This window comes from Pongo pygmaeus, chromosome 1 (assembly GCF_028885625.2).
Source record: "Pongo pygmaeus isolate AG05252 chromosome 1, NHGRI_mPonPyg2-v2.0_pri, whole genome shotgun sequence".
Classification (NCBI taxonomy): Eukaryota; Metazoa; Chordata; class Mammalia; order Primates; family Hominidae; genus Pongo; species Pongo pygmaeus.
This window is the reverse complement of record NC_072373.2, coordinates 4480834-4502745: the sequence shown is the minus strand read 5'-3', so window position 1 is coordinate 4502745 and position 21912 is coordinate 4480834. Positions and strand designations below refer to the sequence as shown.

The following is a 21912-nucleotide window of genomic DNA, read 5'->3' as shown; positions in this document are numbered from 1 at the left end:
AGAGTATTAAATGAGATTATTCATGTAAAGTACCCAAAACAATGCCTATTACATAGTAATTATCTAATATACTGGTTTCTTCCTTCTGTTTTCTCTTTGGTGCCCTGCAGACAAGGACAGGACAAATCTAGCCATCCTCTGTGCCCACTGCAGGTAGTTTGTCCTGACCTACCCACTGAAATAGAATGAGGAAAGATGCAGTAGCTTTTTCAGACAACAGGAAATGTGGCCTTGTAGAGGCAGGTCGTCTACTCAGCCAAGGAAATCAAAACATGTACACAACTGCGAAGTACGCCTTCAACCACAAGGTCCCTTCCTTGTGCTCCCATGCACACTCATGGCTTAGCAAGCCATCAGCCTCCCAGATAAATATTGTAGAGACATAGGACCCAGCTCTGTGTATACACAGAACCATGGCCTACAGACTTATCCCACTGGGTGAAGTTAGGCCCTTGCTAAACCTGCTGGACCGAAGGGACATGGACTGCACTATTTGAATAGGAGCCTGTTGTCTTTGTCGTTTAGTGTTCAGAGCCTGCAGCAGAGCAGCAAATAGAACTGGCATCTCCAACAAGGCTGCATCTCACTTTTTAACCAAGAACTGGAAATGCAGAAATGTAGGCCAGCCCCCAGAGGGCCTTAGTAAATCCTTCCAAGATGAATTTTCCCTGGGAGGGGTGACTACAGCTTTGTGCAGTGCATTATCTAACAGCATTTGTGTTGAGGGCCTTTAGAATCCCTGTCTCAGGTCAGTTAATCTGTCTGGTTAGAAGAAATATGCTGTGTCTGACTCTTGGTTAAGGCAGGAGCTGTCCGGCTCCGTCTCTGCACTGAGGAGAAATGTTGTCATTTAGGCCATATGTCAGAATCTCTCTAATTAGGTGTCCAGTTCTGGGGAATATGTCAGCCCTGCAGCAGTGGGTACTCTAGGAAACAGGATTATTTGTGCTCCCCACACTATACCTGCAACTCCTTTCAATATCCACCTACAGGTTAACTCACATTTTTAATCCTAGCCATGGTTGTTGATCCTGAGGCTTGGGGTGATTTTTTTCAACTAGGACAAGGAAGAGAAGAAACATTGCAAATGAGATCATTAAGTGATGGTGGGTCCTGACTATAATAGATTTGAGAACTTTGTCAACCCTTATATAGATAATTTAGTAAAGATAAAGGGCAGGCCAATGATTCTGATCAGGAAAGCAAAGATTTAATGATGGTGGCTGGTGAGGACTGTGGGTAGAGTGGTTGGGAGAACAAATCAGGCCCTGTGCATGAAATCAAGTGGTCCAGATATGGACCATAATAAAATATGGACCATAAAAAAATAATAAAATATGAACTCCCACTGTGAAGCATGCCTTTGAAGTGAAGACTAAAAGGTCTTGGTTTAGCAGGGTCAACTCTTTAAGGCCACCAAACTTGGCTGGACATCGTTCTTCTATCTCGACCTTCCTGACCCCCAAGTCCTTCTTATAGGGTAGGGAGTATTAGCGTTTTTCCAGATTTGCTTTGTGGAAATGTGCAACATCCAACAACACGCGTAAGGTAGAACGCAAGTGTGTAGACCCTGCTGAGACAGCTGCTGGAAGGGCAGGGGTCTTGGAACCCAGGTGGAAATGGAAGTGGGTATCCCAGCGGAGGGAGAACCAGGACCCTGGTTACAAGCAGCCATGACTCTCTGCCTGGAAAATTGACAGTTCTTATAAATAAAGCTAAAGCATTCATCCACTTTATGTTTAACTTTCACTATCTCTGTAAGCCTTCCTTTAATATCTGTATAGTAATTAATTGTATTTTAGTTCCATGGAACCCTGTTTATTATTTTTAAGCAACATGTATCTAAGCATTACAAGCAGGGTAAGATATTTTGCAACAGTTCATTTTCCTAATAACTGAGATTTAATGAAGCCAATAGTCTGATCTTTAGATATAACGCATTCCAGCTACCAGATATAACCTATCTTCTTAGCAAAGTTCCATGAAATTCTATTTTTTGTGTGTAATGTTCATTCTACCCCGTTCTTACTGCAAAAGTATTGAATCTGTGAAAAAGAGAAAGTAAAAATTGCTACTAACGGTAGAGGTGCATTTGGGGATAGATGCAATATACTTATTGCATCAGATTCTAATGGGATTTTATTTGGTTGAGAGTTAGCCTTTTCCATATCAAATGCCCTTCTTGGGCATTTCCAGCCCATGAAACAAGGCATCATGGAACAGCTTGTCTATATGATGCCATTGTTTGATTTTACACTTGCCTTTCTCCACTGTATCCCAAAGTTGACTTACAGAGAAGCATGTGCTGTGTTAACAAAGCTATAGGATCCACAGGTCATTTGTTTTCAAACAAAGCACGTATGTGCATTTCTTTAAAAAAGCAATTATGAGTAATGTTTAGAATAAATACCATAAAATGAGGACAGTGGTTTAATAGTTAATAATTAGCCTGTGGCCAGTGCTCCTTTGAATAGAGTATTGCTGCTTAAAGGAGGAATAACAACAGTAAGATGCTATTTCACATGATGCTCAGTACCCTGAGAAATTACTGGTCTACAAAAGCGAAAACAGCAAGTCAGATTAGTAGCTGGACAGATTATAGAAACCTGCCAGCTGAGTCAGAGGTGCAAACTGGAAGTAGAGATTTGACAGTCATGGTTGTAGAGAAACAGGTAAAAGATGAGTTTGAGCCAGGTGTGGTGGCTCCCACCTGTAATCCCAGCACTTTGGGAGGCAGAGGCAGGTGGATCACAGGAGGTCAGGAATTTGAGACCAGCCTGACCAACATGGTGAAACCCTGTCTCTACTAAAAATACAAAATTAGCTGGGCGTGGTGATGCATGCCTATAATCCCAGCTACTTGGGAGGCTGAGGCAGAAAAATCGCTTGAACTCGGGTGGCGTAGGTTGCAGTGAGTTGAGATCGCACCACCGCACTCCAGCCTGAGCAACAGAACAAGACTTCATCTCAAAAAAAAAACAAAAAACAAACAAACAAACAAAAAGATGAATTTGGATCAATTCCCTGAGACACAAATGTAAGAAAGGAGAGACCCAACTTTTGGGCCTCATGAGCAGTAAAGACAAAAGGAAGGAAAGAAAAAAAAAAGTGATCAAGGAAAGAGGAAGAAAACAGTGCAGAGCAGTAGTATAAGAGACCCCTACATTTTACAAGTTATTATTTTAAATCTAAAATGCAATTGGTTTTAGCTGTAATATTTTAGATCATATGAATCAGAACTGCTGAACTCACTACCTAAGTTACTTCATTTTAGGTGTTCCAAATAGCTGTTGGCTGTGATGATAAAAAATTCATTGCAATTAAAGGGTAAGTATATTTCCATTTGACCTGTGTTACTCTTTAAGTTTTAAAACAAATGGTAAACTAAGTGATAACTACTAGTGATAATAGCCTAATGACTGACACATCCACAATGAAATCCAAAACTGAATTGACGTTCATGCCTAGATTCAATTGGTTTAAACTTTTGCCAAGTTAAATACTACATTTGAATCATACTAAAAATAAAAAGAATTAGCCTCTTTCTCTATTACTAGCATTTTTTCTCTACCTTCCCTTTTAATAAGCCAGTTTCTATCCTTCACAGTTGCCTCTCTCAACTCTTCAGTCTACGGCTCATTCCCAGAAAAACAGGAGGGAGAAACACTTACCTGTTTTCCGTCCTTCTCAAACCAGTTATAATTTCATTTCCATCAGAGAACTGCTTACACCCATATCAGAGAAGCCTCAGTTTTCTGCACCATTTTCTATGGGAAATTTCTTAGAACAAGCCTAGCAGAACCACAGTGATTGCCCCAGAGAATCCCAACGTGTGAATTTTGTCGGTTCTACTATGGCTCATGGTGAAGCACGTTGGACTCTGTGTCTTCCATTCACCATAGCTCTTTTTCTTCTACATGGGAGAAAATCAAAGGCAGCATACACAAATCTGTTTAGCTGAGGCTAAATGTATAACACAGACAGAAATTTATTGTGATGCCTTTCCTTCAGTTAGGAGTGGGAGTGAGAGTGGGGGAACATTGACTCTTATCTGAGTATTTATGAAATTACTTGCTCACATCCAAAACAAATGTCTACTCCTCTGTCATTCTAATAATCTTTTAATTATTACTGAGTTGTAATAATCAGTTGCTGGATTGATAATTAAGCATTTGCATCTCATTCAACATTTCCTAAATTTGCATTTCCTAACATCTTTGCACCCATAATTCCTTTCCCAGGAAATGCAAAAAGGCTAGTTGATTTATATAGCCAGTATCATCCTATTTCATGGATGATTTACATCTTTGCACCTTAGAGTATGGCCTATGGACCAACACTGGCATCACCTGAGAACTTGTTAGAAATGTAGATTCTCAGGCCTCATCCCACACCTGCTGAATCAAAATCTGCATTTTAACAAAATTTCCAAGAGATTACAAAGAGCACTAACGTTTGAGAATAACTGGTGTAAACATGTTACCAAAATCAATTCCCAGTACCACTGCATGCAGAATTCCTTCTCAGGCCCGATTTCCTTCTAAAGTGAGATGGAAAGCAGCTTGAAGCAGTCTGTTTCTAGAAGAGTCCAAATAATAACTATCAAGCTCAGTTACTCATCAGAATCACTTGGAGAACATGTTTTGAAAACACGGATTTTAGGACCTTACTCTGGGCCTCTTAGTCAATGACCCACTTCCCTGGAACCCTAAAAACTCTAATATCTTGGGTTCAGGTTACAGTGGGCCTATGGATTTTACAGTCATCAAGGGAGACCTGGAATAGCATGGGGTCCAAGATACTTTTGGAGAGCCAGGGACTTGTCAATGAAGGAGAGTTGTCAACTCTTGGGGTCCAATTTGTGTTCAGGGTGAGGGATGGTCTAGACTTCCAATATCTATCTAAAAATGGTGGTGACAAGGGTTCTAAGTTCCACTGGAAGCAGCCACCTAAAATGGTCAGATGAATAATTTACCTAACTAAAAACTCCTATAATTACAACGATCATTATAGCCTTCTGTCTGATGAACCCTAACTAGAAATTATGTTAATCCTTAAAATAACTCCTTACCTGCACAATAGTAGCAACTAGAAATCTTGTGTTTAAAAGAACTTTACATCTAATAAAACAGTCCAAAGAAATTTGTTTTCATTTTGATAAATTTTCTATGAGTTTTTATTTTTGTGTGTGCATGTGTGTTTTACCATGGCAGCTTTTTAAAAAGTGTGATGAAATTCACATAATATAAATTTACCATTCTAAAGTATACAATTCAATGGAATTAAGTACCTTCACGATGTTGTACAGCTAGCACCACTATCTAGTTCCACAATATTTTTGTCACCCCAAAAGGAAACTCTTTACCCAGTTAGCAGTCATTTCCCATTCTCCCTTTCCCCCAGCCCCTGGCAACCATAATCTGCTGTCTCAAAACCATAATCTCTATGGATTTGCCTGCTCTGAATATTTCACATAATGGAATCCTACAACATATGACCTTTTGTGTCCAGCTGCATTCACTTAGTCTGCTTTTGAGGTTCAACAGGCATGTATTAGTGCTTCCTTCTCTTTTACGGCTGAGTAATATTCCATTGAATGGATATACCACATTTTGTTTATCCATCCAGCAGTTCATGGATATTTGGGATGTTTCTACCTTCTGGCTTTTGTGAATAGTGCAGCTATGAATATTTGTGTCCAAGTGTTTGTTTGAACACCTGTTTTGAATTATTGTGGGTATCTACCTAGGAGTAGAATTGCTAGGTTGTACGGTAATCCTATGTTTAACTTGTTAGGGAACCTCCAAGCTGTTTTCCATAGCAGCTGCACTGTTTTACATTATCACCAGCAATATATATGGGTCCCAATTTCTCTGCTTCCTTGCTAACTCTTGTTTCTTTCTGTGTTGGGGAGTTTTTGGTTTTTGTTCTGATTTGACAGATAAAATTGTATGTATTTAGTGTGTACCACATGATGTTTTAAAATATATTGTGGAATGACTGAATCTAGCTAGTTAACATATGTCTTACCTCACATAGTTATCATTTTGGTGGTAAGAAAACACTTCACATGTACTCTCTTTGCGTTTTTCAAGAATACAATATATCATGAACTAAAGTCACCATGTTGTACAATAGACCTCTGGAACTTACTCCTCCTATCTAATTGAAATTGTCTGTCTTTTGAGCAACCTCTCCCCAAGCCCTGCATCTGCTATAAATTTTTAATAAGCATGTATCAAATATAAGAGATAAATAAGTAGATTTCAAATTCTGGTATCTCCTGAAACATTTATGAAACTGATGTTTTAAAAACAGAAATGCTAAGGCTACACACTAACCAGAGATTCTAATTCAGTAAATGATGATTCTCTGACACTCTCCAGTTTGAGAATCACTGAGTTAAATGATTAAATGTTTGTACAAATATTTAAGAAATGATATTACAACTTCATTATGTTTTGTCTTTTGTAGATTTAGTAAAAGAGGATGTCATCACCATGATTTTTCATACGTGATTGAAAAGTAAGAAATTTTTTAACATAACCACTGAGTTTTATATTAACGTAGTACCGGTACTTTACAATCAGTACTTATTCAGTGGATTATTATTAGCATCCATGTGTTGGGCTTGACACTGTGCAGTCGGTTTTAGCATTAAGCATAATGTGTAGATGGTATAATTAATTTTCCTGAAACATACAAGAGTCAGTCTTCCCCCTTCAATTTAATTGGATAAGCAAAGCAAGCCTCATTTACATATATGTAGTCTCAAATCTCATATTGCTCCCTGTAATTTAAGGAAGACATACAAGAATTTTTTTTCCTTACATAATTTTTCTCAAGTTCTACATGACTGAAGCCAGGTGTGGTGGCTCACGCCTATAATCTCAGCACTTTGGGAGGCTGAGGCAGGTGGATCACCTGAGGCCAAGAGTTCAAGACCAGCCTGGCCAACGTGACGAAACCCCATTTCTACTAAAAATACAAAAAACTAGCCGGGCATGGTGGCTTAAATTCTACAAGACTGTAGTTCAGCTAGTTAGAAGTAATATATTTACCCGGAAAGTCCTGACATCAAATATTCTACTAACTGAATTTTTTCTAGATTTTATATTTAATTGTATGCATATTTATTTTTAATAATGTGATGTATTAAAGATATAACTAAGTAAAATTTGACTTTTACCTTTGTAAGATAAAGATCTTCATTTTAAAATGTTAAATATTTATTAGACTCAAAATATAGAAGTCCATAGCCTCTGAAATATTTACAAGCATCTTTGAAAAGCTGTAAAATTTTCTAATTCTAATTAGAAATTATTATTTAAAATAATAAGTAGTCTAATTTATTAATTAAAATAAATGAAAGAATGTTTAACCAGTAGGCATATTCTTTAAGTGATTTCATTAATTAAGACAGGGTGGAGAGTGGCCCAGCCTAGATGCTCCAGGTTGCAATGCTTAGTGAAAGCTGTTGGTGAAATACAAGGATGAGAAGAAAATGTTTAATAGTTGATGAGGATACCACCTTTTAGTGTCTAGGTGGCAGCTGCGCCTGAAAGGCAAGAATATGAAATAGACTCTGTCACTATGATGGGGGTTTCCTGAGTCTGTCCCCTGCAACGTGGTAACATATATGGAACATGTGGCTGGAAACAGTGATTCAAGTGTGAGGACTGAGAAGACAGGGAATGTGGGGGAGGTGATTTTGAAGGAATAAGTCCTTGAGTTCATGAACGTGAAGCATTCCACTCTCGTGAGAAATCTAAATTAGGAAACATCTAAAGTTTTAAAATACACATCTATTGTTACTGATTCTGAAGTATCTTATTCTTTCATCTCTTAATATTCTGGGAAGAACTGCATTGGAATAGCACAACAAACATGGGCTTTATTGTCACACATCCTGCTCAGTAGTAAAGCAAGGTCTGTAGCCTTGAACGAGTTTCACACAATTTCTGAGAATAGTACCAGATCTACAAAGAGAGGACAGTAATTCACACCTTAGTTGTTGTAAGAACATGTTAATATGTGTGGATATACATGTAGAAAGTGCCTGAAACATAGTAAGCACTCAATATTTCATAATTATATTTATCTGTTTGACCTTTGTGATACCTCCTTACCTAAACAAAGTCATGGGTTTAGTTTTTAAGTTTGAAAAGAGGAAAGAGAAATAATGAGGAATATCTTTTTTACAGGTCATATCTGAGGCATCGACCATCTAAAAACTTGGTAAGAAAACTATAAAATTTTGCCAATGGACCAAATATATAAAATCACTAAAATATTTTTCCTTTTCTAGAGAGTAAGGTATATTTGGGGAGAATATGGCTGCCCTCTGAGGCTTGACTTCACAGAAAAGTTTCAACCTGTGGTTCAACTGTAAGTATATTCTCATCAACATTTTAACTTATATTGAAAGTTTCAAACTCAAAGTATGAAAACAAGACTAATTGATCATGCATCTAACAACACGTATTTTTGACTCTACTCAATATATGCGAGACTTAGTTTTCAGTACTAGTTATACAAAGCTGGGCCGTGATGGTCCCTGCATGTTGAGGGACATTACTGTTTGGCAGCTGAAATTTCAATGGGTAAGAGAGCTGAGAGCCTGCCTCTCAGGGAAGCCCTTGCTTTATCCCCTCTGAATCTCTCCCCAGGCTCCTACCAGCACCCCTGCCTATTTGGTAGGAACTACCTTCCCCAGGTGATATAACTTCTGTTTCCACAAGCCAATAATAAATGAAAGCTTATAAGGAAAGAAACTAGATTGCCGACAAGTATACTGAGGGCATTTCAAAAATATTATCCCTAAATCAATTCTTATAGACAATATTTCAGCCAGGTATGGTGGCTCACACCTGTAATCCCAGTGCTTTGGGAGGCTGAGGCAGAGGATGGCCTGAGCCCAGGAGATCGAGATCAGCATAGGCAACATAGCAAGACCCTGTTGCTACAAAAATTAAAATAATTAGCCAGGTGTGGTGGTGTGTGCCTGTGGTCCCAGCTACTCAGGAAGCTGAGAGGGGAGGATCACTTGAGCCCAGGAGGTAGAGGATGCAGTGAGCCAAGATTGCACCATTGCACTCCAGCCTGGGCAGCAGAGTGAGACCTTGTCTCAAAAAACAAAAACGAATAATATTTCATAATAAAAATATGAATGAAATGCTATTAGGAAGACTTTTCCAAGTGATTTTGTATTTGTTTGCTTTCATCTCTGACTTTATTCTTTTATTCTTGGCTTATTATTATAAAAGTTATACAGCTTGTTACAAAATTTAAAATATACAAAAAATATGAGGTAAACGACTCACACTTCTAAATTTTTTGCTATTGTAAATAAATAATAGTGAATATCCATTCATGTACATGTTTGGTCACGAGTCCAGGTATGCTGTTAGGGTAGATTGCTGGAAGTAAAATTCCTATGTCTAAAACATCAACAGAATGTTCTTAGTCAAGGCTTTCAGCTTTTGGGGACCTCCTAGGTTGCAGACAGCTTCTGAGATCTCTCAGGGTGGGTAGGTATAGAAGTAATGAATCAGACGCTCCAGTTTAGTTTTGCTACCAGAACTTTTCCCACTGGGATCCTGCAGGCCTCTGCCAGCATGGTCTGGCCCCTAACCCTCACCCATGGCACTTCTAAGACTCTACCATGTGCCCTTTCCACTTAAATCATACTCCAGCAGTCCGTCTCTCAGAGCTCTCCATGCTATCCGGCTAATCTGCTTGCTTTCTTAGTTTTGATCTTCTTCTAGACACCCAATCATGTCACTGATTTTCCTGGGCACCTGAAGCACTGCTTTCCCTACCAGAGGCCTAGTGTGTTTGTGTTTTCGTGTTTGTTTATGTAATGCTTAACCTGCCAAGGTTAAAAAATCTTAATCTCTCTCAGAGAAGTGCACTCTTCAGTTCATCATTGCTAAACACCTACTTTACACCAAGAACGGTGCTAGGCACTGGAAATGGAAAGATAAGTGACAGGATTTCTACCCTCAAAAGCAGAAGAGTCTGATAGAGCAGATAAACATATGCACAGATATGCTGAGTGTAATGACAGAATGGAGCAGTGTGGGTGGATAGTATTGAAACTCAAAAGATTCCAAACCAGCTATAAAGAGAGCGAGGCTCTGGGAAATGTTCCAGAAGACCTGCATTTGAGCTGAGTCACTGAGTCTTATGGATAATGAGTATTTTGCTAGAGGCAGAGGAGGGAAGGAGAGAAGTGGGGAGAGTAATGTTGAATTCTGCTGGGTAAGTCTTTCAAGTAAAACACACAGTTGGAGGAAGAAAATTTATAGTTCAAATGGTGTGATATTGTTGAGGCAAAAATTAGTCATGAAGTCTCAGGAGAAGAGGCCGGGAAGCTACCTAGGTGGATTCCACACCACGGAAAGCCTTCTATCAAGTCTTACAGTAGAGTGGCATGATCAAATATTTGCTTTAGGCTGGGCACGGTGGCTCACGCCTGTAATCCCAGCACTTTGGGAGGCCGAGGCGGGCAGATCACGAGGTCAGGAGATCAAGACCATCCTGGCTAACACAGTCTCTACTAAAAATACAAAAAATTAGCCAGGTGTGGTGGCGGGCACCTGTAGTCCCAGCTACTGGGGAGGCTGAGGCAGGAGAATGGCGTGAACCCGGGAGGCGGAGCTTGCAGTGAGCCGAGATGGCGCCACTGCACTCCAGCCTGGGCGACAGAGCCAGACTCGGTCTCAAAAAAGAAAAAAAAATTTGCTTTAGCTAGTTCTCTCTGGGAGAGGGGTAGAGGATGAATTTCAGAGAAACAAATCTAAGTAGGGAGACCAGCTAGTCAACTGTATTGGTAGTCCTGGTGAGGTAGGAGATCAGCAGGACTTGTTTGCACAACCCTGCCAATCAAAACAGGATGTAGCCAAGAAACTGGCCAAAACCAGCTAGCACTTGGAATTATAATACATTTGCATAAGACATTCCCACCGGCACCATGACAGTACAAATGCCATGGCAATAAGTCAGAAGTTTTCTTATATGGTTCCAGAAAGTCCCTTCCCCCCTTCTAGAAAATTCTTGAATAGCCCTCCCCTTATTTAGCATATATTTATGAATAGGTATAAATATAGCTAGCCAGCAATCCATGAGTGCTACTCTGCCTATGGGATAGCCCTGCCCCATCTACAGAGCAGCCATTCTGCTGTACGCTTCACTCTAATAAACTTGCTTTCTTTCACTGTCAGCTCAATCTTGAACTCTTTCCTGAGTGAAGCCAAAAAACCTCCCAAGCTGAGCCCCAAGTGTGGGGTTCACCTGCATCACTAGGAAGAGAAAAACAGATGACTGAAATAGCAACAAGGATAAAGAAAAAGAATCCTGTATAAGAAAATTAGTGATTATACACACTGGGGCCTGTCGGGGGGTGGGGGGAAAGGGGAGGGAGAGGATTAGGACAAATACCTAATGCATGCGGGGCTTAAAACCTAGATGATGGCTTGATGGGTGCAGCAAACCACCATGGCACATGTATACCTATGTAACAAACGTGCACGTTCAGTACATGTATCCCAGAACCTAAAGTAAAATTAAAAAAAAAAAAAAGAAAATGAGTGATTGTAATAGGCAGGGCTAGATAATTGATAGATGTGAGTGGTAAGGGAAAGAGAATGAGGAACATGAATGACTCAAAGGTGACATTAGTTAGAAGGGATCCTCCACAAACTTCTACCACCATATCTGTCCATCCTCAAGCAACTGTACCAGGAACTCTGTCTGCCTTCCTGTCACTATAGATGAACCGTCTGTGTATCTGTCTAAGGCCTGTCCCTCCATTTGTAAGCTAGATCCCCACCAGTTTTCCTAATCAAGAACATTGCTCCTGAAATTGTCCTCCTCTTTCTCCTGCATCATCAACTTTTCCCTCTCTACTGACTCATCCTACAAATATACAGGTCTTTCTCCCACCAAAAAACAAAGCAAAACAAAATCAACAAACACAATCACAAAAAAACCCTCTCTTGACCCTACTAGCCCTTCAGCTTCTATGGTCACTCTCATCAACTCTTCTCCCATTCTCTCCCAAATCGCCCTCAGCCTGGTTTTTGTACCCACCACTCTATTGGCACTGGCAGCCAACATGATCAGTGTCCTCCATTTGGCTAAATGGATGGTCAATGCTCAGGTCCCACCTTCCCTGATCTCATTAACAAGAATTGACACGGTTAATCATTTACTCCTACTTGAAATATGTTCTTCATTTGGCTTCCAGGAGAGCTCATTCTCCCATTTTTCCTGCTTCCTTGCTGGTAGCACCCCCTTAATTACTTAGTTCCTCCCTGATTTCTTTTTTTTTTTTTTTTTTTCATGATCTGGGATTTTGTTTTTAATTTTCTTAAGTCTTAGGATCACCTATAATTTATAATTTTGTATATAGCTCCTCTACTTTAATCCTTTTAACAAGTTGGCAAAGCACCATTGCCAATCACACATACACAGTAATTCTACAGTTTTGTGTTTTTGAATAGCTGTTTAATGACAATCCTAAGTTAAAACTTAGTCCGACTTAGTCAAGAGTCTGAAAGTAAAGTTTAACTTGCTACTATTTCTTGTCACACTGACTTTTAAAAGGTGACAAGTGTCATCTATAAGTGTGAGAAGTGTTTTTATTTGATATTACACATAAACCATTAAAATGCCCTTCAATAAGTAAAAGGCAGCATTTTAGATACAAGGAATTCTAATTAGATGTGCAGAGTTAAGACCAAAAACATAAACATTGCGTGCTTATCTTCAGCCCTTGCCCTTTCACAGGCAAATGAACACAAATTTAAAAAACAGGTGAGTCTTGCTCAGTTCTGAGACAATGCAAGAATTTTTCCAGTATTAAAATATATTCATATAACTAGTTATACACATCTAAATTAAAAACCAGCCTCCAATAGGTTTGGGGATGGCACTCTCGTCTTTGTGAAAAGTTGAACGTTACTCATCAAGTCCAATCATATCTTTAGAAGGGGAAACAGGGATAGCATTTACCGAGTCCGAATTACTGTCAAAATTCAAAAAAACTGATCATATTCATTTAACCAGAAGCCAGTCTTACTTATCAGGGCTGTCCAACAAAAATATTCTGCCAGTCATACATGACCTGAACTCTGGTATATTAGATCAATTACACCACAATACACATAAAATCATGAGACAATTCTGGTTTCTAAGTAGATAAGGCAGTGACCAATTCTTTCTGCCTTCCTTTTAACACCAGTGGAGATCATTTTTGTTCCAGGGATGTACTTCTTGGGATTCTCCAATTGCTCCTTCTGTAGATGATGCGTTTGTTCTTCTTGGTGTCTGTGTATAAGAATCCAGCCACCTCACCTGTCTTGCACCCACAGAGACCATGGACATTGGGCCCAGTCTTGTGCTTGCCTCCCTTTTCCACGGTGTGGCACTGGACACACTTCTAAACAAAAATATTTTGGCTTTTTTCAACATCACCCATATTTAATTCTCTCTTTTGTCGCTCACACTACAAAGGTTCCTGCTCAGAAGCTTGACACCCGGCTCTCTCTCTCCCTGACCTCTTAGTGTTGGAATGCCCGGAAGCTCAGGGATTTCTTTTCTTTTCCCCATCTCAACTTTCTCTTCGAATGTCATCATCCAGTCACACGGGCCAAGATGTCTCAATATATTGATATATCCCAACACTGCATCTACAGCCTGACCATCTCCCCTTGTATCTGTCAAGTATGCTTAGGCTATGCTGCAGTAACAAATAAACCCTAAAATCCCAGTGCCTAACTCTCCATGTCATAGTCTGATATATAGAACTACATCATCTGGACATGGTCTCTCCTAGTTTGCCGCCATGTCTGGGAAAAAGACTGGAGGATTGTATGGGATGTTTTAAAGGCTCAGAACTAGAGGTGGTTTCCACCCACATCCCATTATCCAGAACCTATTGCCATGTCTCAAATCTAACTGCAAGGTGGTGTATAAAATGTAATCAGGTACAGTTCCTGAACCCCAGACTCACACATCCACTGAGATGCTAAATACATATATCACTTTTGCACTTAGATATCAATAGATATATCAAACGTAACCTGTCCAAAACTGAACTCCTGATCGTCCCCTCAAAACCTGCTCCACCAGTAGCCTTCCCCATTTTAAGTGATAGCAACTCCATCCTTCTCGTTGATCTGGCCAAAACTTTGGAATCTCCCTGACTCCTCCCTCTCTCATATACCCTACATCAAATCCATTAACAAAGCCTATTGGGTCTATCTATTTGTCAATGCCTGCTGTTACACTGACCCAAGCCATCATCACTGACCCGGATTATTACAATAGGCTTTTTGTTGCTCTCTGTGCTTCCACTCTTGCCTCCATATAGCAGCAAGAGTAAAACCTTGAAAACAAAGTCAAAGCACATTGCTCCGAAGCTCGAAATCCTTATCATGGAGTAAAAGCCAAGCCCTTACAATGACTTCCAAGGTTCTATTTGATTTTCTGCCTCTGTTACCTTTCTCCCATTAAACTTCACCGCACTCACTCAGATGCAGCAAGTGGCTTCCTTACTGTTCCTCAAGTAAGAGTAGTTTCTGCACAATGGTGAGAAGAGAAGCCAGACTGCAGGGCGTTTGCAAAATCAATGAGGAGTTTACAAATAGAGGCAAAATGTAGTCTACGCTTTTTCAGCTTTGGGCTGGAAAATAGAAGAAAGAGACAGGAATTTACCTATAGAGAAAAACACAAAATATGACCTGGATTTTATTGAAGAGGAAGACAGATGAGCATGTTTACAGTTTGAGGATAAAGAAAGGAAGGTTAGAAATGAGTCATTCTGATTATAGTAATATAGCAGACTGAGCTAAGTTGAGTCACTCCCTACCCGTGATAGACACGTCATCCTGGATAAAACATAACAAAAATACTTTGTACATAACTAAGCTTGAAAGAAAGAAGGCGCACTCTCAGAAGCGAAGAGAGAACTGAAAGAGCAACGCTCTTCAGCCTACCTATGCTGTGCAGGGGTACTGGCCCAGGATAATGGAACTAGAAATTGGAAGCTGGGTTTTCAAGCCCCTGTGAGGCCAAGAGGCTCTTTCACAAATTCAGGATATATTAAGAGCTACCTAGTCCAAAAAAAAAAAAAAAAAAAAGAGTGAGAGAGAGAGACTAGAAAACTCTGCTTAATGCCCAGGTCAGTCACGAGGAAGGTTGTAACCTACATGAATTTGTAGGCAAAAACATACCTCCTATAAGAATGGGAGATGTCCACCAAAATGTTCACCTCAGGCCTCCTATGGATCTGAACTTACACCTAATAGGCATAGAGTTTAGTCACAGAAAGTGTCATATGAAAAATGAAGCTAAAAACTATCAAGTAGCCTTGAAACCCGTAAGCAAACCCCTTGAAACAAAGGTAACTGGAAAAGCAAATCCAAAGACAGAGGATTCTCACTGGAAAAGTCACCACCATCAAAGAATCAATCATCTAAATTTACAAACATTTAAGGAAATGGACCCCCATGAGGGCGAGTCAGCAGATAAAATAAGTTGAAAAATGAGCACACAAAACAAATGCTTAAAAATAACAGAACAATCTGAATAATATAGAAAATGTGTTCAAAATGAATAAAGAGGAAAAATAAAATAGAAATCATAAGGAAATAATATGACTATGAAAAGAAAGTAGGCATATTTTTAAAAATTTGAAATTCTAGATGTGAAAATGTAGTCATTAAATTCAAAATTTTAGACATAATTACAAACCAGATTAGATATAGGTGAAGAGAGAATTACTGAAAAAAGAGAGATGTGGAAATTAACCAGGATGCAATACAAATAGGTAAACAGATAAAGAAATAAAAAAGAGGATAAGAAACAATTTCAGCAGAATGACAAATTTCAACATGTGCTTAATAATTTTTTCCAGAAGGGGAAATTACAGAAAATGCGTTGAAAAGAGAGGCAACATTCAATGAAAAGAAATAAAATATGAAAACTTTTCAGAATTTAAGGCCCAAGTCATAAGGTTGAGGATTGGCATGAAGTCTCAGATACCTCACAATGAAGCCATAAAGCAGCAAAGAAAAAGGGAAAACCACATACGCTGTCATATAAATAAGATTACCTACAATGGAATGTCACCTAGACTGACAGATTTCTCACCAGCAAAAAATAGGATAAATATAACTGGGGGTCAGATGATTAGCCATGAGACTGGGCTGAGTAGGGAACGAAGAGAATGCAGGAGAGAAATGCTGTGTGAGAAAGCAGGGAGGGCCGGGTGCGGTGGCTCCACCTGTAATCCCAGCACTTCGGGAGGCCAAGGTGGGCGGATCACTTGAGGTCAGGAGTTCAAAACCAGCCTGGCCAACATGGTGAAACCCCGTCTCTACTAAAAACACAGAAATTAGCCGGGCGTGGTGGTGGGCGCCTGTAATCCCAGCTACTCGGGAGCCTGAAGCAGGAGAATCGCTTGAACCCAGGAGGCAGAGGTTGCAGTGTGCCAAGATCGCACCACTGCACCCTATCCTGGGCAACACAGCGAAACGGAAGGAAGGAAGGGAGGAAGGAAGGAAGGAGAGAGAAGGAGGAGAAGGGGAGAAGGGGAAGGAGAAGAAGGGGAAGGGGAAGGAAGGAGGAATTGGGGAACTGGAAATCTCTATGAGGTCAAGGGGCAGATGAGAGGACAAGTGGGGGATGGGAGAGGGTGAGGTGGGAGAGTAGTCTACCGGAACAGCACTATTTGGGATTTTTGTGGCAGCACTTGTTTCTAGAAATAACTTATCTGTCTGCTACTAGGAATCACTTGATAAAACCTTTTACTTCCAGTTCTCCTAAGATAATGAACTGAATACTAGACGCCAACAGAGGGACAGATGGGTAAGGTCCATTGTCCAGTTCCACTGAATTATAGTATACATAGTTGAAAACCAGGTATCCGATCAGGTATTCATCAGAGGTGAATTTAGCTGCTCACTTTGAGACTCTGGCAGACTTGAATCAATCAAGCTTTGAGAATCAGCGGCAGGGGTGGCCACTGGGAAATTAGCCCATAGTCTAGGTCTCTGGATTACAATAAATGCCTTAACGTTATAGGGAGTGGCTCAGGTACAAGGCTCGGCAGAGTTTGACCGATAAAAGGACAATAGATTGACTGTCCAACACTCATAAGAAGGAAGCCAGTCCTGGGAGTGTGACCTAGCTGGGAACCGAAGTCATCACAGCTGGATTCAGAGTCCCAGGACTTGTCTCACGCTTACTAGCATTTGATGATGAGTCTATCACTCTCCAATCCCAAACTAGAATTTAGTGCCACAGAAGCAACCCTAGAGGAAACAATGGGGCAGGATTTCTTTGTTGCCCTGCAGGGAGTTCAGGAACAGATATTCTGGGTGTTTTAAGGGTCCTGAGGATTCGCTTTAGTCAGGTATGGTAAGATATACAGACGTGGAAATGACCATCAGGAAGGAAGTGCATTACACATACAGATCCCTAGAAACTGGGGGCAAGGCACGCCCCACGGGGCCACACATGGAAACATCAGGGTCAGTCAGGAGGCAGGGGGAGTGAGGGGGAAGTGTGGGCAGAGCCTTATTGCAGTTTCTGTGGGAAGGAATAGGAGAGGCAGGGTAAACACATTTGAAATTGGCTACTTTGAATAATTTCAATGGGGCTCTGGGGACTAGGGACTATCCCTGGTTGTAGGGTGTCTGCCTCTGAGGTGATGAGGGTAGGAGGATAGTAGCCCAGGGCTACTAATAAAGAACCCCCTTTCATAGGCAGGGGCTCCTGGAAGAGTTGATTACTATCTCTAAGAATTGGCTAACCTTCCGCAGACACCCTAGAGTCAGCAAGTCCCCAGAAGTTATGGCATCAGAATACAGAAAGTTAAAGTCATGGTTAATACAATGGGATAGCCACAAGGCTTTGTCTAATAGGTTTGCAGGTCCACAGAGAGGTCTCTTTCCCAATTCCCAAAATGGAACTACCATTGTGGAGAGGTTACAAATTGCAAGGAAGAGCTGCCAACTAGTAACCTTTCTGCATTTCTTAGGCTTAATTAGTATTATACCCTACATTAAAGAACATTCATGAAAATAAGCCATGCTTATATAGACAAGTATTTTTTCAAATATATTCAATGATATAAATTAAACATCATTGTAAAGGATCTTTACAAACCCAGAAATTATGGGTCATGTAATTTACACTTATTGCCACTAGATGGCACTGTAGCATATTGCTCTTGCAAAAGAGCCAGCTCAGTTCAATTAAGATTTTTTTTTTTAATAAAACATATGGCTTGCAACTAGTTCTTAATAATGTAAGAATCTGGCCAGGCATGGTGGCTCACACCTGTAATCCCAGTGCTTTGGGAATCAGAGGCGGGAGGATGGTTTGAGGCCAGGTGTTCAAGATGAGCCTGGACAACATAGTGAGACTCCCCATCTCTACAAAAGATTTTAAAATTTACTGGGTGTGGTGGCACATACCTGCAGTCCTAAAGTTAGGAGGATCCCTTGAGCCCAAGAATTAGAGGTTATAGTGAGCTATGATTGTGCCACTGCACTCCAGCCTCTGCAACAGAGCAAGACCCCATCTCTAAAATACCAATAAATGGTAATAATTCAATAGTCTGATTACTTTTGGAAGATGCAAACATTCTGTTCTTTCCAAAGCTCCTAGAATTAGAGCTTTGCTAAAGCCTGACCCAAATCTCTGAAACTATACAAAAATACGTGTATGCCTGCACATGTGTGCATTTGTCTGTTGCGAAAGGGTCCAGAGCTCTCAGTAGTTTTTGAATTCTCTGTGGCCTTCCTCCCCGGCAGAAAAGAAGCCAAACACCAATCTCCCAATCCCTAGCTAGCCATGCCTGTTTGAGAGCTAACCTTCTGAGTTCATCTCTTTATGACTTCCCAAAACTAAATAGGATGGAAAGAAAATAACTTCTCAGGTACCACTTTTGGACATTTAACATTTTTGTCCCCAGTTTGTGAGAATGGAACAATAAATGCTTTTAATAACAAGGGTTGGGTGTTAGCAAGTTGTAGCAGACCTAGAAGGCCAGATACCAATGCGAGGTGAAGCAGAGATGGGGCAGTGAGTCAGGAGACACTGTCAAGGACCTCTTATTTTGTATGATAGACACAGAGCAGTGAGTGCAGCAAGAAGTTCTATCAGAAGGAGAAGGTGGGGCGACAGTCCCAGAGCCAGCAGCCTCGAAGCAAGTGCCTGACACTAAGGTCCTAAGTGAAATTCTACCCAACAGGCATGGGGGACAATTTCATTCAGAAATATGGGAGTAACTGACGGAGAAGGAAAACATGTAACCATTCTTATGGTCACAAGTTCTGGTGTGCAAAGGCACGACTTTATCAAGAATTGAACTTTTAGCTCTGATCTCAAGCCTCTATGTTCACTTGGTAGCAGGGAGAAAAATATTAATATGAAGCACTACAGCTCTTTTGAACACTCACTGAGTTTGCAGTAAATAAGCCCAGTGGGACCTGTGTCTCCAGCTGTAGCATCAAGGCAGGGGTAGCCGGTCCATCTTGGACTCCCCTTGCTGGTGTCTGCTGTTGGTAGAAGTCGTCTTCCATTCTCTGAGCATGGGCTAGGCATGACTATAGATCCAGGGAGCGTACAGGCTACGTCTGCTTCTCAGCCCCACCTCGACTTACCGACACCACTGATCCTTCCAGACTCAGCCACACCTTCCAGCTGGTTCCTCCGAGGGGGATCTGCAGCATCTCCGCTCTCATCATGGTAATTCTATGGTTTCATTGTCTAGTACATCTAGTACATAATAGGCAGCCAATGAATATATGAGCTAAAAGACAACAGGGCATCCTCTATGCCCTTGCTCTGCCCTTTCTCCATCCATCACATCCTTCCGTCTTTCTCCCTGCTAACACCCATGACAGCAGTGCCTAAGCTACCCTCGCCTGATCAACACATGGACCCTGTCCAGTGAAGAGAACTTAGAGTTCCACATGGTCAAAAAGTAAAACATTTCTCCTTCATTACTAGCAGGTTTTATTTTGAGAGCTGAATGAAAAAAACATCTGTTTATTTCATCCAGCTGTCAAAAGACACCTAAACAATAGGTACTGTTATTATTTTACAGAAAAAAAAAAAATCAAGGCTTCAAGAGTTTAAGTAACTCCCCCAGAATTACTTTATCACTTTATGAAGTGATAAAGACAGGATTTAAACCTAAGCACTTCTGACTCAGAAGCTGGAACGCTTAACCCCTCTATTTTATATTAAACTAGTATCTTTCTGTTTGTTGTTTCTTTCAGATTTGATGATAATGGCTATGTTAAAGACATTGAAGCAAATTTCATAGCGTGGGAAATACACGGCAGGGATGACTATAGCTTTAATAATACTATGGCACAGGTATGGCATCTTTGGATTTAACCAGAATTTAGCATGCCAACTAGACAATGTCTGTTTTAAATTTATAAATAAGCGATCTAAGGAAAATAGAATAAGGCAGCAGTGGGTAGGAAAAAAATCACCTCTAGATTAAATTATATGGCTACTAAAATTCATTTATGAAAAATAGAAGTTGTTGTCACATAAGACAGACATAAAGGGGTCAGAAAAAAATAAAATAACATTTATAGTAGGATGATGCAACTCTATGAGTCTTCTTTTCTCTCCAAACTGTATTCAGTGTTTGATTATTTATGGGTCTGCCTTTGGCTTTAGGACATTTATCACTTTTGCACTAAGTCAAACAGACACTCTGGGCTGCGTCTCACTTGACTTCTCCGCATCATTTGACCCCGCTGACTTTGGCTTCAATGTCCCTACACTCTCCCAGTTTCCTTCCACCCTCCAGGACTGGTTGCTCTTGGCCTCCTTGGTGAATCTCCCTTATTCTATCCTTTCACTTTGCAGGCTGCAGCAGAGTGGTCTTACCACTCCCAATCAACACATTTCCCCTCCCTGTGTGGGCCTTTCTGCCCTGAGGGCCTCCTGTCATGATGGATCCTCTCTAGAAGTTACCAGCACTGATTTCTAATCCCCACAGATTTCACTCGCCAAAAAAAAAAAAAAAAAAAAAAAAACCCGGGATGGCTCTTTCCAAAGTAATGTTCTTATCTACCAGACACCTTAATTATCCAGAAGTATAACCCATCTAGATGGCAGCCAAGAGAACTGAGTTCCACCTGCCACCCCCCAGAGTATTGCAAAAATTCTTTCTTTTGCTTTTTTTTTTTAAGAGTCTCGCTCTGTTGCCCAGGCTGGAGTGCAGTGGTGCAATCTCAGCTCACTGCAACCCCCGCCTCCTGGGCTCAAGCAATTCTCCTGCCTCAGCCTCCTGAGTAGCTGGGACTACAGGCACATGCCACTACGCTTGGCTAATTTTTGTATTTTTAGTGGAGATAGGGTTCTACTATGTTGCCCAGGCTGGTTTCGAACTCTTGACCTCAATTGATCCACCCGCCTCGGCCTCCCAAAGTACTGGGGTTACAGGCGTGAGCCACCGTGCCTGGCAATTGTCTTTCAATTATGTAACCAAATACATCCATCCACCACACATTCCACCTATGCTTGTTCAGCACCTAACATGTAACTTCTCCTGGTCTGCTTCCTTTGCACAGTCTCATCCCTATACTATTGTATCCATCTTCTCCCTTGGTCCAGACTCCCATCACTCTCTTCCTTCTCAAACCTTTCCATTATGCCTCAAGGTTAAATGCTCTAGATCCTTCTTCAATAAAAGTGCTTCAGAGGATAACCCTTTCCCTCCAGTTCTATCGAACCAAGAGTACTCTTTCTCTCACCCCATATACTTAAGGGTGAGATTTGGGGTTGATGTTCTCCCTCATCCGTAGTATCATTCCTGCACTTGATCTTAGCCAAAAGGCCACAAAGAGATACAGTATCATTTCCAGGTCA

The 21912-nt window shown here is 40.7% G+C and overlaps 1 protein-coding gene across 7 annotated transcripts in view; it reads left to right on the top strand.

Moving 5' to 3' along the window:
* The window catches only part of CATSPERE (catsper channel auxiliary subunit epsilon), a 184622-nt gene that overhangs the window by 128789 nt on the left and 33921 nt on the right, over nt 1–21912 (top strand). For 5 of the 7 annotated variants that reach the window (XM_054478821.2, XM_054478812.1, XM_054478806.2 and 2 more), the window contains 5 exons: nt 3275–3327; nt 6475–6525; nt 8205–8238; nt 8309–8388; nt 20301–20400. In XM_054478821.2, the coding sequence (XP_054334796.1) occupies nt 3275–3327; nt 6475–6525; nt 8205–8238; nt 8309–8388; nt 20301–20400 (318 nt within the window). The remainder of the gene's footprint in view (nt 1–3274; nt 3328–6474; nt 6526–8204; nt 8239–8308; nt 8389–20300; nt 20401–21912) is intronic. The other 2 variants (XR_008501161.2, XM_054478834.2) reach the window with 1 other exon arrangement.